A 22,971-nucleotide genomic window follows, 5' to 3' on the forward strand; every position below is an offset into this window, starting at 1 on the left:
AGAATGCGACTTTCTGGCACCTCTTTCAGTGTAATTAGAAGTGCTAGCTTTGTTAGCATCATGTATTTTTAATGAATTTAAAAAGTTGGAAACGGAAGAAAGAATGCCATACATAGGAAATGTATAACAAGGGAGCTGATATCCTTTGTGCAGGAAAATAAAACTTTGGAGTAAAGGTAGACAGAGGACTTGAGAAAGAGCAGCATGCCAGGGATGATTTTGTTTTGCTTTAATGGACCAAATAATCTCCACCTATGCTATAACTGTGTGCTTCTCACTTATATTCTGGATGCAAATTGTGTGAGAGTGAGTATTAGATAAGTATCTTTAAACTTTGTGAAAATTGTTGGCTCTAGCACCTATATAATGAGCCAGTTTCTACTATTGAGCATGACTCAGTCAATGAAAATCTCTGAAAAATTGAAGATGCTGGAAATCTTAAATAAAAACAGTTATGCTTAAAATACTCAGGCTGCAATGTGAAAAGCTAAATTGATAATGTTTCAGCTCTGGGAAAGTGGGACCAATTCAAGTTCCTGACCTGAAATATAAGCCGTTTCTCTTTTCAGGTTTGCTGCCAGGTCCACTGAATATTTCCAAAATGTTCTGGTTTTGTTATGGCAAGGGCAGTGTGTCAGCCATGTGTTCTGTAAGAGATTGGAGACGTATTCTTTATTTATATGCTCCATTGTTTGATTTTCATAGTTGCAGTTATAGTGAATTCTCAAGTTGGCATTGCTGTAAAAAGTGGTCTTGTTAGTGAGTTTAGAACTGTGTATGATCCAGTTCAGTAATCAATTCGGTTGACTTGGTGATGCGGTCTGTTTTTCAGTGTGTCATAGAGTAAACAAGCTATTTGTCTTGAATTTGAGGCCTCATGAAGGTCCAGGACTTGAGAGATTTAAAAAAGGAGCTTTTTCGCTATTTTGATTTTTTTTTTCAGCAGCACAGTCGCAGTCAATTTGGCACAGGAAGCCTCAAGCAGGTTCAGGAATGAAAAATTTAAAAAAGAAACGTGCAGGATTTTAGCCTTTTTTGTTCGTACAGTCACGATTCATTAGCAAGGGCAAATAAAAATAACGTGAGGACGAGTGGAGCAGCCATATTGTGAGCGGACCGGTGTTAGAATGGGGAGGCTTGGGTGAGGTATGTTTCTGGTCATTTTCTTCATTCTTTATTCTTCATCTTCTGGTGTATCGTTAGAGCATTTGGAATGGCTCCATGGGCTGTGTTCTGTACTATGAGTGAAATGTGGGAATTCAGGTAGACCTCCAGCCTTCCGGATAACCATATCTGCATCAGGTGCACTAAGTTCCTCAGAATATATGTCAAGGAACTGGAGCTACAGCTCAATGATCTGGCTCATACAGGAAACTGAGAAGATGATAGATAGGAGCTACAGGGAGATAGTAACCCTAAGATGTAGGAGACAGTTAAATAGGTCAGGAGAGAGAAGGCAAATGGGCAGCCAGAACAGAGTACCCCTGTGGCTGTTCCCCTCAATAATAAGTATATCATTGAAGGGGTTGACACTGAGATTGGAGGTTTGGCTTAGAATGGAGGGGGGGGGGGAGGAGAAGAGGACTGCAGTAGTGATAGGAGATTCCATAGTTATAGGAGCAGACACAAGATTCTGTGTACACAATAGAGACAACCAGGTACCAGGTCAATAACATCTTGGATTAGATCTACTACATTCTGAAGGGAAGGGTGAGCAGCCAGAAGTCTTGGTACATTTTGGCACCAATGATACAGGTAGGAGGTCCTGAAGAAAGAATTGGAGGAGTTGGGGAGAAAGGTGAAAAGCAGGACCTCTAGGGTAACAACCTCCAGATTGCTGCCTGTGCCATGCACCAGTGAGAGCAGGAATTGGATGATTTGACAGATGAATATGTGGCTAAGAAACTGGTGCAGGGGCAAAGCATCAGGTTTGTGGATCATTGGGATCTATCCTGAGGGAGTTGTGACCTTTACACAAAGGCCCTTGAATCTGAGGGGTCCAGTATCATGTCCATCTGACCCATTGTGCCTGCTCTGCCATTCAATCATATCTCCTCCTCAACCCCAATTCCCGACCTTCTGCCCGTAACCTTTGATGGCGTGTCCAATCGAGAAGCTGTAAATCTCTGCCTTAAATACACCTGTTACGTACCCTGTAACTAGGTCACTTACCAGCAAAGATAGAGAGCTCCGTTGAAGTTTGATGGTACTATTTTTAAAAGTCTTTATTTATAAAGGGGCACAAAAATAAGATTAATACAAATGTTCAGATAATATACGTCGTCACTACTCAATCTAAAAGCGCGGGTCTAATAATAACCATCAATAAGAAACAGCTCGATCGTTTGTCTAGGGCAGGGGTCAGCAACCTTTACCACTGAAAGAGCCACTTGGACCTGTTTCCCACAGAAAAGAAAACACTGGGAGCCGCAAAACCTGTTTGACATTTAAAATGAAATAACACTGCATACAACGTTTTGTTTTGCCTTTATGCTATGTATAAACAAACTATAATGTGTTGCATTTATGAAATTGATGAACTCCTGCAGAGAAAACGAAATTACATTTCTGCATGCAACAAAAACATTTTGAACTCCGAAAAAAAGACGTTGGGTTGAAGGTTACTTTTAAGTAAAATACTCAACGTCTATTTGAGTCCTTCTTGTATTTATGAAAAACGCCAAACTTAAATTTGCCGCCAGCAGCAAACCAAAAATAACGTCAGCCAGCTGTCAACCTGAAAAATAAAAGGACTATTTCACTGAACAATGAAAACAGATGAATATACAAAATAATAGGCAATTAAAATATTTATCATACTTGGTCAGGTTGACTCACACCTGACAATGCAGTTGTATTCAGTAGGGATGGATCGATGCTTAGGGGAGTGACCGGGAAGGATAATGTGTTTTTTTCCTCTCTGAACTCACAGAAGCGTTTCCCAAACGATGTTTGCATTGCGATGATTGCAGAATGTAAATACTCCGAATTTATCATGTCGTGACATTGTTTGAACTCTCTCAAATTGGGGAAGTGAGACAATGTGCCTTTCTGTAAATCTCTGGCAAGCAACGTCAACTTGCGCTCGAATGCCAAAACATCCTCCAACATGTGCAGAGCTGTACGTCCTTTCCCCTGAAGAGCTGTGTTCAGCGTGTTCAGGTGCGCTGTCATGTCTACCATGAAGTGTAGCTTTTCCAGCCACTCTGGCTGTTCCAGCTCAGGAAAGGTGAGCCCTTTGCTGCCCAGGAAAGTTTTCACTTCTTCCAGACACGCGACAAAGCGTTTCAGCACCTCCCCTCTGGACAGCCAGCGATAAAAACACGTTGTAGCGGTTGCTACACACAGTCAGTAAACTGCAGTCAAAGATAGCTTTATTCGAACTAAACAGCCTTGCTTTTAAGCCTCCCTCAACCCGCCCCCCCATGGGCGCGGATGCTGCAAAAGACACGTACTCACAAACCCCCGTAGGCTATCTCCCTTAGCCTGAACGCTGGCTAATTGTGAGCCGGTTCGGATGTGCCAGGAAATGGGTCGCCACAACGTCTTATTTAGATTGTACAAGATCACCATAATCTTCAAATTTAGATTTACATTTCAAAAACTAACTAACATAAAATACATTTTAATTAAATACTGACCATGTAGCGGTGTGCTACACGCAGCGCTAAAATTACGACACGGAGTCGGTAACTGCAGTCGAAGGAAAAAACTTTATTCGAAATCTTCAGCCTCACTTTTAAGCCTCCCTCAACCTGCCCCCCCATGGTGCAGAGGCTCCAAAACTCTGTGCTCGCAAACCCCCGTAGGCTATCTAATTGTGAGTCGGTTCGGATGTGCCAGGAAAAGGGTCGCCACAACCAATTATTTCCCAAAGCAACAGGGAGCCGCAGCACAGACGTAAAAGAGCCACATGTGGCTCCGGAGCCGCGGGTTGCCGACCCCCGGTCTAGGGGATAATATATTGTCCGATGGAAATATAAAAGTAACTCCGTTCCTGCAGGCTTCAGCCTTTGGGGACCGCTGGGTTTTCACTTGTTGGAGAGAGAGAGATTTGTGAGAAAAGAAACTTGCCCGGGTCTTTTATGAAGCAAATCCGTTGAATCGGGAAAGTTGGTTCCCCGTTGTTAGTTCAAGAACATCGGTTCTGTGGTACCTGCCACCGGCTCCCAAGCAAGGGGAACCGAACGCACGTGGCTTCCTTCAAATGGCTTCCTGCTGCTACGGGATCGTTAGCATTTCTTCTGGTGCATCTGAAGGGGTTGTTCCCCCAGACCCTCTTTTATACTTCCTCACGGGGTCTCAGATGTCAGTCGGGTTGGGATGATGCAATCTCTCTCTCAACCAGCCCACTTTGCCCGAGGGCTTGCACATAGCATAGTCCCCAATCCACAAACGTGGTCTCCAGGAGACAATGGTCAATGTCGCGTTATTTTGCATCCGGCGGGGAACGAGGCATCCGGCACGTCTCTCCCATTTCCTAGGTCTACTGATCCCCCCCCCCCCAAACTAGTGCTCTTGCGATTCTCACAAAGGAGGGGGCTGCGGGCATAACACACCCAACAACCTGGCCTTCATAGCTACATGTGGCAGCAAATTCCACAAATTCACCACCTTTTGGCTAAATCCTTGCAGGCAGTTTTGCCAGAGCTTTTGGGGAGGATTTAAACTAATTTGGTAGGGGGATGGGAACTAGAGTGATAAGAACATAAGAAATAAGAGCAGGGGTAAGCCATCTGGCTCATTGAGCCTGCTCCACCATTCAGTAAGATCATGGCTGATCTAACTATGGACTCATTTCTACCTGCTTGCCTTTTCCCCAGAACCCTTAATATCCCTACTATGCAAAAATCTATCCAACCTTATATATTTACTGAGGTAGCCTCCACTGCTTCATTGGGCAGAGCATTCCACAGGTTCATCACTCACTGGGAAAAGTAGTTCCTCCTCATCTCTATCTTAAATCTACTCCCCCCGAATCTAGAGGCTATGTCTCGCTTACCAGTGGAAATAATTTCCCGTCTCTCTTATCTATCCCTTTCATAACTTTATATATTTCTATAAGATCTTCTCTCATTCTTCTGAATTTCAGCAAGTACAGTCCCAGGTGACTCAATCTCTCCTCTTAGTCTAACCCCCTCATCTCTGGAATCAACCTGGTGAACCTTCTCTGCACCATCTCCAAATCCAGTATATCCTCCTTCAAGTAAGGAGACCAGAACTGCACGCAGTACTCCAGGTACAGCCTCACCAGTACCCTGTACAGTTCCAGCATAATCTCCTTACTCTTAAATTCAGTCCCTCTAGCAATGAAGGCCAGCATTCCATTTGCCTTCTTGATAGTGATGCACCATCAATAACTCACACTGAGACGTAGGCGAGATATCGGCTTTTATTGACTGGAAGAAGGAACCAGGAATGAGTGTCTATCATACAAGGTCCTGGAGACTGAGGCCGATCTTCAGGCCGCAGGTCTCCTTTATACAGGGGCCTGTGGGAGGAGCCACAGGAGCAGTCAGCAGGGGCGTGTCCCGACAGGCACATAGTTCACCACAGATAGCTTGCTGCACCAGCAAACCAACCTTTTGTGATTCTTGCACAAGCATTCCCAAGTCCCTCTGCACAGCAGCATGCTGCAATTTTTTACCATTTAAATGATAATCTGCTCATTCATTTTTCCTTCCAAAATGGATGACCTCGCATTTACCAACATTGTACTCCGTCTGCTTCAATTGATATTGTTAAAGTGCTTTCACAACATTGTTAGGAAGTTCAAAGATATTGACAATGAAACTAAAGAAACTTTTCTGAAAATAACTTTCGGTAATGCCCCACCCCCCCTGACTGTTATGCAATCCCTCTTCCCTCTCACACCTTATCTCCTTGTCTCACTCTGGTGCTCCTCCCCTTTCTTCTTTCTTCCATTGCCTTCAATCCTCTTCTGTCAGAATACCTCTGTGTTACTTTTGGGATAAGTATGAAAGGCAAATCACTGCAATTGATCACTGTCTATATTCTGAAATTGATTTATTTAATTACACACTACTTGGGATGTACACATTGGTCCAAGGCCACCATTGAGTCTGGAGGCTTGACTGCGTGAGAATAGCCGATTTCTTTCCCAAGGACTTTAGTGAACCATGTGAGTTTTTATGACAATTTGATTGTCATAGTCATCTTTCTCAGCTTCTCCTGAAAACAAAACAGATTATTCATTGAACTTAATTTCCATTACTACAATGGAAGGCATTAAACTTAGGTTGTTAGCACAGGCCCCTGAGTTATGAGTCCAGTAATTCAACCTTTACTCCGTATTTACATGCCGCTACTTTGGGAAACAGATGTGGCTGCTGTTTTGGACGGTTTACTGCTGGATTCTCAGCTGTGACTTCAAAAAAAAATCCAACAGAAATCCTACTAAAACTTGAAGATTTTTTGTAGGTTTAGTCATTTCTTTGGTGAGTGCATCTTGCTTTTGCTGATGATTATTTAAAGTTGATTGTATTAAACGTGGTAAATATGTTGAGTTTAAATGAATTGTTGGGCAAGTTTACACCTTGGAATTCCGTTCCTTTCAGAAGCTAGTTGCAAACATGGTGAAGCCCATAAATCTGTTCAGACAAGTCACACTGAAGCTTTCTTGTGTGTTTTACAGGAAGCTTCTGGCTCAGATGCATGCATAGTTAAGAACAGACTGCTATGAAAGGTTCTGACTTGTTTAAGCAGCCATCTTAACAGATGAAAGGAAATGCTTTAGTTGTGCAACTGACATTTTAATAGCAAAACTTTGAGCGGCATTGTGGGATCTTATTTAAATAGCTTCTGTAATTTAAAAGGTCAGAATTTTTTATGGTTTTTTTTCTTATATTCTGAAATAACTGTCAGCTGCTGCTTCTGTGTTAAGATACTTTTGTTTAATAACTTTTATCATCAGTGTTGCACCCACTTTCAAATACTGGATACACATTGATATTTGCACTGAAAGGAATCAGTGAAGGCTTTGAGAATCATTTGGAAAAGAGCTGGATTTTGTGCATAACATGTATTGTTATCAATGATCTGATTTTCAGCAACAAGGATAGCAGGAAATAGCATCGGGTGGGGGGGGGGCGTATATGGAGAAGTATGTATTTAGGCAGAGATCCTAGAATAATGTTGCAATAATTGAAACTACCCAGTAGTCTGTCAGCTCCTGCACTGATTTGTACATATCTGTGCTGAGATGTGGCTTTTAATGCCTTCATTGAAGCGTGGGATCAAGCAAACTGGATGTTCAGAATACCATCTGTATTAGTGCAGTGATTTGTGTCTTGAATCTGGGTGCAATGTTACTGCTGCAGTTGTAGCTACTCAGATGCAAATCTGTCACGTTTGTGCCAAGGAAAGGTCAGTAGTAATCTCTTTAAGTATCACTTTGCCTTTTAAAGCTGTGGACTTAGTTTGCTGTGGTAATTCAATGTTAAAATTGATGAATAGTCTAACAGTGCAGTTGTTTCAGGATATTGAAGTCATGGTTGCTCAAGCTTGCCCTTGGAGCAGCTGCAGTGAAGCCTCAAATGTGTGAGAACTGAAGGAGTTTTATGCATCACAGTACTATGCACGGCTTATAACTGAAGTGTCATTTAGCTTGCCAATTCTAAAATACTGTTAATTTAACAGATGTAGTTTCACTGCTTAATAATCAAAGCTTAGTCTTATTTGAATGCTCTTTTGAAGTTAGGAGCACGTCATTTCTTTCACCAGTTACTGTATTTTATTGGCAAAGATTTGTATTCTGAATTTTCAAGTAGTGTCTGACAACAGAATACTGAACAAAACACAGTATTTATTGCTGTTCTTTGAACATAAATGCTTGAAAAGTAAAATGTATTGAACTTGTTAATTGCATAACTCAGGGTATGACTATTCCATTGGATAATAACAGTTCTTTCATCCATTTGATCCATCTAATTGCTCATAAATGCTATCCCTTTCAGAATTCTTCAGTGGATAGGGCAAGCCTTACCTAATTTCAATGTATTGTCATCCATTTGTATTATTTGAAGTTGCTGAATATTGGGCTTGTTTATTAATTACACATAGGTAAGCATTTATATAACACATCCAATCTGTGTCTGTCATTTCCCTCTCTTACTGTCAAGCTGAGTGTAGACACAAATTTGAGGAACAGCACCTCATGTTCCTGTCAGGAACCGGGGCAGGATTGGACCCAAATGCAGGACGCAGACAGTGAAGTACTAGGGGTAGGACAGGATGGGGATGCCATGGCATGAAAGGGGTAAGGCAGGTGGGGCTGGATCCCGGAGGTCAGGCGAGGCGGGAGGATCCCAGTGTTCAGGCAGGGCAGGAGGATTCCTCAAGGCGGGCCGCATGGATCCCGGGCAGGGCCACCTCCCAGGTGGAAAACACAGAGGCCTGGGCCAGTTCCGGACACCTGGGCAGGTGCAGGGCACAACCCATGGGAAACAAGGGGAGGAAAGGGTAGGAGTCCCTAGGGCAGGCCGCATGGATCCCGGGCAGGGCCGCCTCCCAGGTGGAAAACACGGAGGCCTGGGCCAGTTCCGGACACCTGGGCAGGTGCGGGGCACAACCCATAGGGAGCAATAGGTGGAAAGGGCAGAAACCCCCGCCAGCCAGCAGCAATCCGGCCGGACCTGCCCGACAGAGACAACGGGTAGGAAAAGGCAGATGGGTGGGAAGGACAGAACCCCCATTGGGCAGTGACGGTCCGGCCAGATCTGCCCGACGGAGGCAAATGGTAGGAAGGGGTAGAACCCCCATTGGGCAGCGGCAGTCCAGCCCGACCTGCCCGACGGAGGCAACAAGTAGGAAGGGGTAGAACCCCCATTGGGCAGTGGCAGTCCGGCCGGACCTGCCTGACAGAGGCAGGGGATCAGTAGGAAGCTGGGTCCAGAGTGAGCAGCAGGACTACCGTGATACACTGGTAAATTGGGAAAGGCAACCGACAGTGTGGCAGCGCGAGCAAGGTGAATAAGGCGGAACAGTGGGACCAGTGCACAGGAGAGAAGCAGGGGAATAAGACCAACCGGATAGAGCATATACAGCACAGGCCGGCAACCAGGGCAGAACAGGATTCCGAGCAGGGTGGCAACCAGGGTAGAACAGGATTCCGAGCAGGGTGGCAACCAGAGCAGAACAGGATACAGACAAGATTCAGAGCCGGCGGAGCAGGTACAGAGAGGGTTAAACCGGCTTCGGAACAGGACGACCCCACAACTAGGCTCAGTCCCCGAGCCCCTTATAATCACCTGCTCCCTAATAGGTGACAGGTGTACCTCCTTAAGCCAAGATAATCCAATGGCTCTGGGTGGCAGGAGGGCTGGCTGCAAGGCCTGGAGACTGGAGTCCGCGGATCGGAGCAAGACCCGGAAGGTGGGCTTCGGACCGGACCCCTCGTAAGAAACTTAATTTGTCCTCAGGATTGTAATGTGCAAATAATGATTGAAGGTGCTTATTGATATTCTTATTTCTTGGTTGGACAATAATCCCTCTTTGGTAGTCAGTTTTCGTCTTTGTGGCCATAGCTTCCTCTTTCTTCAATGCATCAATTAATTTCCAAACAGAGGGGTGTTGACAAGTAATTGAATTTTGGATAGCATTATGTCACCCCTCTAAACTATTGTTAGATCTAAGCAAGTCGTTCATTGTTCAATCATGAACATTCCAAGATGCAATGGAAAAGGTTGATGCAATCCTGTGCCCACTTCTACCTCTTGCTTGGCCAATGTATGTAACTTCAAAGTATGTAATGAATTCAGGAGGAAAGTTGTGATCTTCATTCAGATCCAAAAAGCCTGCTACCACATCATTTACTGGAAGGAAAGCTAATGCAGAGAAACATATAATTTTTAAATTGAATTCTTGATCTTCGTTATACCGTTGTCTTAAACCGAGGTTGCATATTTTCTTAAAGATGGATTTTGTCATATGGAAAATACACGAGCTTATTGTTGCATTAGGATAAGTTTCTGCTATACTCTTTCTTGCTCCTAGTTCAAAATCCATTAGCTCTAATTTGGGATTAAGTTGAGGGTGAGCCTGCAAGGAAAGAGTGAATAGGCGGTCATATGTCTCTTTAGTCTTATTGGGTAGAAGAGCAAAAACACTGGGAATACTGAATGTACCATCTTGGACATGGATGCAGTACAATTGATAATAGATTTGTGGGCAAATTTTAAAAATGCCATCTGCTGCCCAATTCTGAAAGTGTGTCAGGTCATCCAAACCCTCTTCAGAAGCAGATGAACATTCTGTTTTCATCATTTATGCCAGTATAAGTTGCAAGAAACCTTTGTCCAGTGGGGAGAATACAATATTCTTCTGGTATTTTGTAATTACATGTTTGATTTGGTATAGATGGAGCGTTTTATGCTTTCTGTCTCCAACGATGAACATTTCTCCTCATTGCAGACAAGAGGGCATTTCTGCCATTGAAAATTCATCATGTTTTGACCAAGTTGTTCCAATGAGATGTCTTGTTGGTTCTTGTGAGGATATCGCAGTTTCTTTCAACTCTAAAATTGATTCTTTTGCTCTAATTGCAGCAGCAGAACCATGGTTATGCTCATTAATTTGTTTTGTTATCACATCGCTCTCGGTATGAACTCTTGCTTTGCAGGATCGTACCACGCATCTTCAGTAAGTTTTCGTGCCCGCAGCATTTTTCATATGATAGTGATAGATATAATTTCCATCATCAACAAGTGTGTTTCCACCTTTGCTTGATTTCAAGAGATGCGACATAGCTTAGTTTCTGGAAAAAAAAAAGTAAATTTAAAGCCAAATTGTAATAGGAAACATGTGGGGGTTTGTTTGTAAGTAGCTCATTCGCAAAGGAGGCATCCCTCATTTGCCTACAACTACCCTAACTGATTAGACGGTTGCTTTTTGAGCTGAGATAAAAGGCTTAGCAGATATAATACGGGGTTTGTTTCCCAGTAATAGTCACATATAGTGGGACGCAAATGACCGGGACGCTAATGACGAGGATGCAATCGTCCAGGATGCAAATACCCTGTTTGACCCACTGAGTTTCTCCAACATTTTGTATGTTATAGATTTCCAGCATCTGCTGTGCCTCTATTTAAATAAATATTAAATATTTGTTCATAGTGTGTGGCACTGATATTTGGGATAGATACTACATGTTGTAAGTGAAACAGAAAGCTATCATATCGGTTGATAAGATCCTAATAAGGATGGAGTTTTCTTAATACGGTTTCTCTATTTCAAAGTAAATCTATTATCAAAGTATAGTACATATGTCACTATATACAACCCTGAGATTTATTTTCTTGCAGGCATATTCGATAAATCCATAATAGAATAATAACGGTAGTAGAATCAATGAAAGACCACACCAATTTGGGCGGTCAACCAATGTGCAAAACAAACAAACTTTATAAACACAAAAATAAATAAATAAATAAATAATTAGAAAGAAAAAACCAATGAATATCAAGAACACGAGATGAAGTGTCCTCGAAAGTGAGTCATAGGTTGTGGGAACATTTCAGTGGTAGGGCAAGTGAAGTTATCCCCTTTGATTCAAGAACCTGATGGTTAAGGGGTAATAATTGTTCCTGAATCTGGTGGTGTGGCTCTTGAGGCTCATGCAATGTCATTCATGGTTTATTAATTTATTCAAGATTAGCAAGTATTTCCCCTAAAAATAAGTAACAAGACTGTAGAGTGTCATATGAACATCCTGGGTGTTAATATACATTTTGACAGCATCTTCATTGGCACCAGATGATTTACTGCATTGGATTATTGATTTCACTTCAATGGAATATATCTTCTAACGTTCAGCTAAAAGGGGAAGGCCTGTGGAGTTTTGAGTGCCTCTGTATTCAGTATAGTTCTAGTTTCAGCCCTTGGCCAAAATCATGGCATATTAGTCCCATTTTATTTTTGACATTGTGAGTGTCAATGCATGACTTGCAATTGTGGTGCTGATCATGACTCTCGCTGTATTGGCAAGACAGTTAATGCAGGCAGTTTATGAGTGACAGATATAAGAAGAGCCATAGAATTTACAGCATGGAAAAAAGACTTTTTGACTACACGTGTCCACGTTGACCCCATTAATCCCAGTTCTGGGCACTAGGCCCATATTCCTCTGAACTCTTGTCATTCATATACCTGTCTAGTGCCCACCTCCTCCACTTCCTCCAGCAGCTGGTTCCATCTGTTGTGCTTAAGAAAAAAATAAGTGGCTCCTTGTCTTGTTAAACCATTTACCTCCCACCCTAAAACTATGCCCTCTAATTTTCAATTCCTCAACCCTGCAACAAAAAGCACACAGCCCATCTAGGTCCCTCATATGAGATCACCCATCAGTATCTAACACCCAGCTATCCCTATAACTCAGTCTCTGAAATCCTGGCAATATCCTTGCAAGGCCAATAAATTCTGAAGATGCTGGAAATCCTGAGCAACATCCACAATATGCTGGAGGACTCCAGCAAGTCTCGGAACATTTAAGGAGGGGAATAAAAAGTTGATGTAAAACTTTCTGCTCTAATCATATTATTCCTGTAACAGAGTGATTAAAACTGAACACAATACTCACCAACGCCTTGTACAATCACTACATAACTTTCAGACTTCTGTGTTTTATGCCTTGCCTAATGAAAGCCAGCATGCCCAAAGCTGCCCTGTCTGCTTGTGACTCCCCTTTAAGGGAACTGCATAATTCCATAGCAGAGTCCCTCTGTTATACCAGTGGACCCAGGGACCTACTTTGATTTGTCCTTGCTATTTGTAGCACTTGCACACAACTGAATTAAATCCCATTTCTCATTCCCCAGACCACCTACCCAGTTGATCAAGATCCTGCTACAATTCAATATTCCTCTTCACTGCCTATAGCCCCACCTGTTTTAGAGTAATCTGCAAACATGCTAACACTCATATTCTCATCCAATATATTAATGTAAGTGACAAATAACAATGGGCCCAGCTTTGTTCTTTGGTTCTCTCCACTAGTCCAGTCTGAAAAGTACTTCCACCTGATTCCTACAATCCAGCCAATTTTATATCCAGTTTGCTAACTCGCCTTGGATGCCTTAGAGTCTAACCTTCTAGAGCAGCTTACCATGCAGAACCTTACCAAAACCCTTACTGAAATCAATATACAGTAAATACCACCCCCAACTTATCAACGTTCCTCATACTTCATTAAAAAAACTCAATCAAATTGTAAGATAAAATCTTCCATATACAAAACCATGCTGGCTTCCCCTACACAACCCCTGCTTTTGCAATGTAAATTTAACTTATTCCAGTGACTTGTCTATCACCGATGTTAGGGTAACTGATCTATAATTACCAGGTCTATCCTTCTTAAATAAACATTTGCCATCCTTCAGTCTTGTGGCACTTTACCAAAGAAGTGGGTCAGAGCAATCGGGTTATGATGTAAGTCAGCATTGGCACTAATTTGAAGGTGGGCCTGTCAGTTTTTAGGGCTTTGCTCAGTTCTCATGAGAGGTTATTAATCTGGAATGTCTCCTTAGCTACTGTCTGATTTACTGATCATTTATAGCATCTTCAGTTTTTATTTCAGATTCCCAGTATCTGGACTTTTTGCTTTTAAACTTCAGAGACATATTAGCAGGATGAATGTTGAGAAGTTGCTTCTTCTTGCTGGAGGTATACAACTAAGGAAGATAGTCTTATCACTAATTGAGGGTAAAATTCCTAATATCAAAGATTGTTTTTTTTTTAGAATTCTGTACTCTAACAATTCAAAGTGGTCCAAAGAGCCCACATGACCAAGGATAAGCTATTTCATTTTTATTCGGATATATCTCCCTATTGTGGTAGATGTAACAATGGAGAAGCTTCACTAATTCATATGTTTTGGACATGTCCGAGTTTTGAAAAATACTGGAAGGAAGTATTCCAAACTTACTCTGTACTTTTCAAAGTAAATTTTAAGCCCAATCCTTTGACTGCCTTATTTGGTATTGTTGGAGGAAAAGATATTATTTTGGAGACATCTTATTTGCATATTTTGACTTTTAATTCTCTTATAGCTAGGAGGACGCTCTTGCTTAAATGGAAGAACGTCGTTCTGCTTACTCACGCTCAATGGTTACATGATGTTATGTCATGCTTAAATTTAGAGAAGATCCGTTGTTCAATTTCTGAATCTAGTCAAGACTTTCAAACATTGTGAGGACCATTTTTGAACTATTTTCAAAGCCTTTGATTTGCTGTTAAAGTACAGATGTTGGCAAATAACATATTTCACTAAATGATAAGGGTTTTTCCTTTTTTCTTTCGATCTTGGTAGTGGGCTTAGATTCTTTTTTTGTACAATAAAGTTATCACATTTCAATATTACAATTTAATTTATATGAATATAGCGTAATGAGATTGCAAGTGTGATTCAAATATAAAGTATTTGGTATTATTTTATCTTTTTTGACTTAAAATATATATCTTCTTGTACATTGCATTCTTCTATGTAGAAATGAATAAAAATATTGAAAACAAAAAGGAGACCTAGACATCAATAATTATTATTATTAATGAATGATTTTAACGAAAGTGGGTCTGTTATTGCTAATTTAAAAGAGTGAACAAGTGAGGTTTTATTTTCTCAAAAACTAGTATATATTTTTGTTTCCACCTGAAATATTTGCAAAATATACTGGTGAATTTCACCATGATTCTAATATATTTTGGCTGAAGAAGGTTTGGATCTCAGATTTTCTATTTTGTTCTGTTATTTGCAGCATTGCCCTTATTCTCATTGGTCCTGATGAAGGTCTTGGAATGAAATGCCAATTCTTTATTCCTCTCCATAGATACTGCCTTACCTGCGGAGTTCCTCCAGCATTTGGGATGTGTTCGTTGTTCTGTAATCCCAGCATCTGCAGAATCTCTACTGTTCATTAGTCTTTCTTTTCTGAGTTCTGAGCCTGAGAAGCCTATAAAATAATTTGTGTTTAAAAAGAATGATCTATTAGGCAAAATTAACAATGATGTGAACAGTAGATTAGTTAAAAACACATGCAAGTGATAACCAGAGTAGGACAAAATAGTTTTCACACAAGTGAAGGAGTTTTTCACTAATGTAAAGAGCATATTTAGTTTTTTTTCATAAAAGTGCTAGTGTAGTTCCAAGATGCTGCAAACATAGTTATTCATAGCATATGAAAAAGATCCACATTGTCCCACACTTTGGTTATCATTTGCTGTTTTTTTTAAACTAATCTACTGTTCGCATCAATGTTATTTGTTCATTTCTGTACTCTTTAGAGAAATAATACATTTCCTTGCCAGAAAAGCTGTTTTTATTGCATTCATATGAAAGCATTAAGTAAATAAGTTTGAATAAATGGTAATAGGGATTCCTAGTTAACCAAACGATTAATGTAAGTGCAAGCAGAGAAGATTATATTGGAAATAAGAAGATACAACAGAGAAGCTGACAGTTGTTTCATAATTTTGTGCTTTAGGTTCTAAAGGGATAGCTAAGTTTCTCGGCTTGTTTAGGAGCTGACACAGAATCTACAAAAACGGATTAACGATTAGCTTTATTTGTCATGTACATCAAAGCGTAGTGAAATGCATCATTTTGTGTCAAATCAAATCAGTGGAGATAGTTCTAGGAAGTCCGCAAGTGTTACTGTGTTCTGGAACCAGCGTAGCATGCCTACAACTTTCTAACCCTAACCCAGTCATCTTTGGAATGTGGGAGGGAACTGGAGCACCCAGAGGAATCCCACGTGGTCACTGGCAGAATGTACAAACGCACTGCAGGCAGCGTCAGGAATTGAACCTCAACCTTTCAGCTGGCTGGTGTAAGGCATTGCGCCTGTTATGCTGCAATGCCATAAGGTGGAAATTGATTACAATGAGAATGTTACATTGAGCTTGTAAATAATTCATGGTTGCCTTGTGAATTTCTGCAGTAGTTACATGTATGCTTAAGACCCTCTGCCTGAGGCCAAAGAATATGACAAAGGTCTTTCAGTGATATGTTGCCAGGAAGGAAAGGAATAGTTTTGGCAGTTGGATGAGATTGCTTTCTGTACTCAAGAGATTTGAGTGAAGATTAGTAATTCCGGCATCTTGACAGGCACACTTCAGTTTTTCACCCATGAAAGGCGAAAAAATGGTGATTGTGAGACTTCTAAAAATAGAGATGAATGAGATTTAAGCAAAACATCAGCAGCAGGATGACATTAACAGATTGCTTGGCAGCATAGATACTGCAGAAATACCACATACAAGGAACGTAAGAAAATTGTAGGTACAGTGTGACTTGTGTAATTAGTTTTCACTAAAAGAGAGAAATATAATTTTCTTATTTGAAGGTAAACTATGCTTTCCCTCCTGCATTTATTATCATTTGTTGTGACCCTTGTTTTCAGTGTATTTTTTGGTTGTTTGCTTGTGTAGACCAGTTTAAACACATAGAGTTACAAATACAAGTGATCTTGTTTGTAAACATTTACCTGTTTTGGAGAAGTCTCTCCACCGTAATAAATGAATTAAAATTTCAAAATGTTTTTGGAGGTGCTAACTTCTCCATGTACTGATTAAAGATACAGAGGTAAAGGAAGAATGTCCGGTCTGAGTGGGATCTTTGTTGCCTCTTTTATCAAGGCAGGGCGAAGTGTTGATAGAATCCATGGAGGGGAGGCTAGTTTCCGTGATCTACTGAGCTGTGTCCACAGATCTCTGCAGTTTCTTGTGCTCATGTGCGACAAAGTTTCCTTACTAAGTGGTGATGAATCCAGATAGGCTACTTCCTGTGGCATATCAATAAAAGTCAGTGAGGGTCAGTAGCAGCATGCCAAATTTCTTTAGCCTCCTGAGGAAGTGAGATATTTTGGCCAATGCATCTACATGGTTGGATCAGGGCAGGCTACTGATGGTTCCACTCTCAGGGGCTTGAAGCTCTCAACCCACTTGACCTCTGCATCAATGATATAGATAGGAGCATGCGCATTGCCTCCCTGTCTTGTTTTGCTGTCATTGAGGGAAAAATTGATAGCGTTCCACCATATTACTCAGCACTCTAGCACTGTATCGCCTGGTACTCTTGACTCATATTGTTACTTGTGATGTGACCCACTACTGTTGGTATCTGTAAGTTTTTAAATGGAATTAGAGCAGAATCTAGCCACATAGTCATGAATGAACAGAGTTGAGTTGGTGGGGGTGGGGGGGGGGGAGCCTGAGGATGCAACCTGGTTGAGAATTATTGTGGCAGATGCGTGCTTCCTATTCTTACTGATTGCAGTCTGTTGGTCGAAGTCAAGGATCAAATTGCGGGGGGAGGTGTTTACTCCCAGGACTTAGAGTTTGGTGTTGAGTTTGCTTGGAATTACAGTTTTCCACGGCAGTGTACTAGTCAGTAAGTGATTGTCTAATGCTTTTTTTTTAAACTGTCTGGATGCTCTAGGGATGAATTTAGGACCACGAAGATGGTGTCTGCCTGTTTTAGTGGTAGTCGAATTGCGGTGGTTTAAATTCCTTGGTTCATGGTTAGCTCTCCATGGTTATAGAGCTTTGGACATAACTTGTAGTGACATAATTTTTATTTTTGTTCATGGGATTCAAATGGAAAGATCACCCTCACTCTGATTATGTCAAGCACAAAGCATTCAAACTCAAAGGATTGTGATTATTGGAGGTCAGTTCTTTCAACTCTTGGACATTGTTGCAAGTGTCTTCTACTTGATGGTGTTCTTCTACATGATCCTCAACCTGACTCCTCACAGTAACTTAGGTTATTGATGAATGTTCAGTATGCAGCTTCTCAGAAATAAAGAGCAGAATCTTAACTGGACCAGCCATATAAACATCATGTCTTCACGATTAGGAGAAGGACTGAATATCTGTCATACAAAGCCATGCTTGTGGTAGAGTGGTTTGTTTGAATGGTGCCCAGTTCACTGTCAACACCACTGATGCATTGAGGGTGCAATGTATATTGTACACAAACTGCAGTTCACTTCTACACACAAAGGCAGCAAGAATATCATCTGTCCCTCTGCTGGCATTGTCACGAGAGAAAATCCTGGAACTCCACCTTTTTAACACAATGGGAATAACTTATCTGCAATAAAAAATGGAGAAATGCAGGTAGCAAAATTGAATCCTCTTTTAGCTTGAAGAATATCCCTTCTCCACTGGAATAAAAAAAGATATATGAGACTTTTTGTTGTCCAGAGTAAGATGGGTTAAGTTTAGAATAGCAGTTCTTCTTCAAAGTACCTTAAAAGGGTAAGTCTTAGTTATGTTAAATATTACTTCTGGCAAAAACACCAGCATGTGATGATACATCCCCATATATGGGTACACAAATACAGTACTGCTTCATTCTTGACCTATTCCTGAATAAATGATGTTGAATGTAAATGTGCATAGCTACTCCTTTGAAGGCACATCAAAAGCATCTGTTCATGTTTTTACAGTTCAGTGTAAGCACAATTGTGATCTGAATCAGAATTAAGGCAAGAAACTCAGCATTACTATAGGTTGCATCTGAAAGATTTTATTCAATGGAGGAGGATCTTATGGCAGCCTCTGGATCCCACTCTGGCACTGGCTGCAGCCCACTTAAAACAAAAATTAAATCAGTCTTGATGAAGAGTCTTAACTTTTTCTCACTATAGATGCTGCTTGGCTCATTAAGTTCCTCTAGCATTATGTGTGTTGCAATGACAAGTGAAAATTTTATTCAAATTATGAAATATTGTAGATTCCAGTTAATTGGGCCATCGGTTAAGTGGGGCGGCCACTTTTCTGAGACAACTCTTTAAGAATCAATACGAATCAAGAAAATAAAGTACTCTCACAGCTACCTAGACTATTCCTCCTCCCACCCTGTCTCCTGCAAAAATGCTATCCCTTTCTCTCAATTCCTCTGCCTCCGCCACATCTGCTCTCAGGATGAGGCCTTTCATTCTAGGACAAAGGAGATGTCTTCCTTTTTTAAAGAAAGGGGCTTCCCTTCGTCCACTATCAACTCTGCCCTCCATCGCATCTCTCATATTTCACGTACCTCTGCCCTCAACCCATCCCCCCACCAGCCCACCAGGGATAGAGTCCCCCTGGTCCTCACCTATCACCCAACCAGCCTACAGATCCAACGTATAATCCTCCATAACTTCCGCCACCTCCTACGGGATCCCACCACCAGACACATCTTCCCCTCCCCCCCACTCTCAGCTTTCCGCAAGGATTGCTCCCTATGCGACTTCCTTGTCCATTCATTCCCCCCCCCCATCCCTCCCCACCACCTCCCTACGGGCACTCATCCCGGCAAACAGAAGAAGTGCTGCACCTGCCCCCACACTTCTTCCCTCACCGCCATCCTAGACCTCAAGCAGTCCTTTCAGGTGAGGCACCACTTCACCTGCGAGTCAACTGGGGTGATATACTGTATCCGGTGCTCCAGATGTGGCCATTTATACATTGGGGAGACTCGCCGCAGACTGGGAGACCGTTTCACCGAACACCAGCGCTCAGTCCTCCAGCAGTGGTGGGATCTCCCTGTGGACACACACTTCAATTCCACAGACCACTCCCACTCCGACATGTCTGTCCATGGCCTCCTCTACCGTCAAGATGTGGCCACACGCAGGTCAATGGAGCAATACCTTATCTCCCGCCTAGGTAGCCTCCTACCTGCTGGCATGAACATTCAATTCACAGACTTCCGTTGATACCCCTGCCCCCCCCCTTACCCCATCCCTATCTATAATTTTGGTCTGGTTCTCTTTCTCTCTCTTTCTCCCCCCCCCTCACTATAATCTCTCCCCAGCCCTACTCTTTTATTTCCCATAATTCCCCACCTCCCCCCTAGCCCATTTCCCTTAAGCTTATTACTTCCGGGCTCTCTACTTCATCCCTCCCCCCACTTCTTATCCCCACCTCGACTATCCCATGTTACTTCATTCCTGATGAAGGGCTTTGGCCCAAAATGTCGTCACTACCTCCTCCCCTAGATGCTGTCTGGCCTGCTGAGTTCTGCCAGCATTTTGTGTTTTTATTTATTTCCAGCATCTGCAGATTCACTCGTGTAATCAAGAAAATAGTCAGGATTCCCTTTGTTTATTTGGAACATTATGCCACTTATTGGGGCCGGAGACTGTTGCCGAACAGTTACTGACTAGTGTAAATCACATGCAGTTGTGTGGCCATTAGGTACTACACCATGCTTAAGCGAACAGGTTTTAAATAGGGTCATTTGAGTGTGTTTGTGTTCAAAAGGCAGTGATTTTTGGTCACTGATAGTTGGGGAGAAATAAACAGTAAGACAATTGAGAATTGTTTTGTTCAGTGAGGTTTCAAACATCCAGGCTTAGAGATTCCAGATACAGCTGGGAGTGAAAGAATTTCATTATTTCAACAAGTTAGAAACTACAAAGAATTTGAAGGTATTGACAATCATCTTGAATGTTACAATGAAAGTGAAGATTTGGAGGATTTTCTACACTAGATGTCTGCACTAATTTGGTTTGTTTACAGTCAGTCAAAAGAACACAGCAGCATATTGGGTGTCTGTCATATCCAATGATCACAGTGAAACCCATGTTGTAAAGTTTATGAAGTGGGAAAACTGTTGCACAGGGACAGTTCCACTCTCTTGACCTTGGAAGTTCAGGTCCAGTGGTACAAGTAGTCATTACAAACTGGGGTCTTCCTTAGTTGCCCTGGGTAACCATGACTTCTTCTGTGCCCTATCATGTTCTTCACTCTCCACCAAGCTTGGCCTTTGGATCTCACTGTTGATCTTAGCCATGTGGCCTATCGGTGCTGACTTCATATGCTAGTATAAGCATGTCTCTATTTCAATGGGGTATGAGCCCACCTGCTGCCCTCACCTGTTTAGTCTACCTGACAAAGCAGTCCACCAGGGTGTGGCCGCTGTGTGATGTAAGTTGCTACTTGGAGCCTCGGGTGAGAGCTGAGTGTCCGATGGGGACCAAAGATTAGTAAGCTGTCCCAGAATGGACAGGACAAGCTCCTTCACCAGAGGTGCTACCTTTCCCTGGCCATCTCATACACAGCAGAATACACCAGATGAATTTCTCTGTTGATAAATGTTAGGAACTAATACACATTTTTATAGTACTGTTTTAGCATTAGTAGTGTTCTAATACTTTATGTATTTCATTTAAATATGTAATTTGTTATTCAGTTAAACAGTAGTTGGTCTTTTTTATATACCTTTTTGATCATTTCCATGAAGCCAGTCAGTTGGAGCAGCTGCTTAATTGGGCCAAAATGTCCTGATGTGTTCCAATTAACCGAATCTACTGTATTATTTGCAAGGACATTTCATTCAAAGTCTGTATACCTGTAAAATAGTAATATAAATACTCAAAAGAAACTTAAATTTGGATTTAAAGTTTTCTAATAGCACTTTGTGAAATGTTCTGTTGTGTAAGAAGCTAAATGGTATGTTTAAGTTCAATAAATGCAAATTACAGAGCATGTCATATTTACATAGTGCAGCATAGAAGGCATTATCCCTTCAGCAATAACTCCTCTAATCATAACTATTTGCATTTCAGCTTTTGCCGGACCAACTGGTTTTGCTGCTGGAATTTGTGTTGGAAATGAAGTCCTTGTCTTCCAAAACACTGCAGAGGTTACAGAAGCAGTATTCCCTGAGGGAGCAGGATGCAGAGGTAATGTATTTACTGGCCCACTGAACTGTTTTGTCAACAATTGATAAACAATTCCGGAGAGGGAGATATGAAGATCTTAGTGCTTAAAACAGCAGTTGTGTATTCATTTAAGTTGGAGCGATCAACATGCTGCCATATTTTTTCAGCGTTATGGGAGGGAGGGTTTTTGGAGTTCTGTAGTTTTTTTTTGTCGGATGATTTTTTGAAAAATATTGTAACATTTTAATGGCCTGAGTTTTAACTGGTTATGATATTCACTGATTAGCATTCTCATGGTATTGGTTTCCCCTTTGATTTTAATTTTGATCGAGTGCCAACTACAGAACCATTTGTGGTTCAGACAGAGGTGTTGTCATCAAGCATAGTTACCTGCTAAACTCACTAAGGAATCCTCATAGCAAACCAGAATGTTACAAGGTTCAAAGTAAATTTTATTATCAAGGTTCATATATGTCACCATATACAACCCTGAGATTTATTTTCTTATGGGCATTCACAGCAAATCTGTGGAACAGTAACTGTAACAGGATCAATGAAAGATCAACCTGAGTGCAGAAGACACCAAACTGTGCAAATGCAAATATAAATAACAAGAACATGAGATAGAGTCCATAAAGTGAGTTAATTGGATGTAGGAACATAAGTGTAGTTATCCCCGATTATTTAAGAGCCTGATGGTTGATGGGTAGTAACTGTTCTTGAAACTAGTGGTGCGTGTCCTGAGGCTCTTGTACCTTGGTAGTGGGGATCTCTGATGATGGATGCTGCTTTCCTATGACAATGTTTCGTGTAGATGTGCTCAGTGGTAGGGAGGGCTTTACCGGTGATGGACTGGGTCAAATCCACTACCTTTTGTAGGATTTTCCATTCAAAGATATTTGTGTTTCCGTACTAGGCTGTGGTGCAGCCTGTCAATATATTACAAGCAGAATATATTATTAGTAGTTAATAATTTTTCCATGGCAAGGTTTTGGTAGAAGTTGAAATATCATAAATTTGTACGCAAAATAGGAAAAATTAATTCTTTAGCTTGGAACAGAAAATTTGGACTTTCCAAAACATATTTCAGAACCACAGTTTGTTCAATAGTTACAAACAAGAGAAAATCTGCAGATGCTGGAAATCAAGGCAACACACAAAATGGTGGGAGGAACTCAAGAAGACCAGACAGCATCTATGGAAAAGAGTAAACAGCTGATGTTTCAGACCGAGACCCTTAATCACAGCCTGAAACATCGATTGTGCTCTTTTCCATAGATGTTGTCTGGTTTGCTGAGTTCCT

The 22,971-nt window shown here is 41.5% G+C and overlaps 1 protein-coding gene across 7 annotated transcripts in view; it reads left to right on the forward strand.

Moving 5' to 3' along the window:
- aopep (aminopeptidase O (putative)) overlaps positions 1-22,971 on the forward strand; it is a 213,228-nt gene that overhangs the window by 163,240 nt on the left and 27,017 nt on the right. For all 7 annotated transcript variants that reach the window (XM_059969857.1, XM_059969858.1, XM_059969861.1 and 4 more), the window contains one exon: positions 21,573-21,689. In XM_059969857.1, the coding sequence (XP_059825840.1) occupies positions 21,573-21,689 (117 nt within the window). The remainder of the gene's footprint in view (positions 1-21,572; positions 21,690-22,971) is intronic.

This window comes from Hypanus sabinus, chromosome 5, assembly GCF_030144855.1.
Source record: "Hypanus sabinus isolate sHypSab1 chromosome 5, sHypSab1.hap1, whole genome shotgun sequence".
NCBI classification, from domain to species: Eukaryota; Metazoa; Chordata; class Chondrichthyes; order Myliobatiformes; family Dasyatidae; genus Hypanus; species Hypanus sabinus.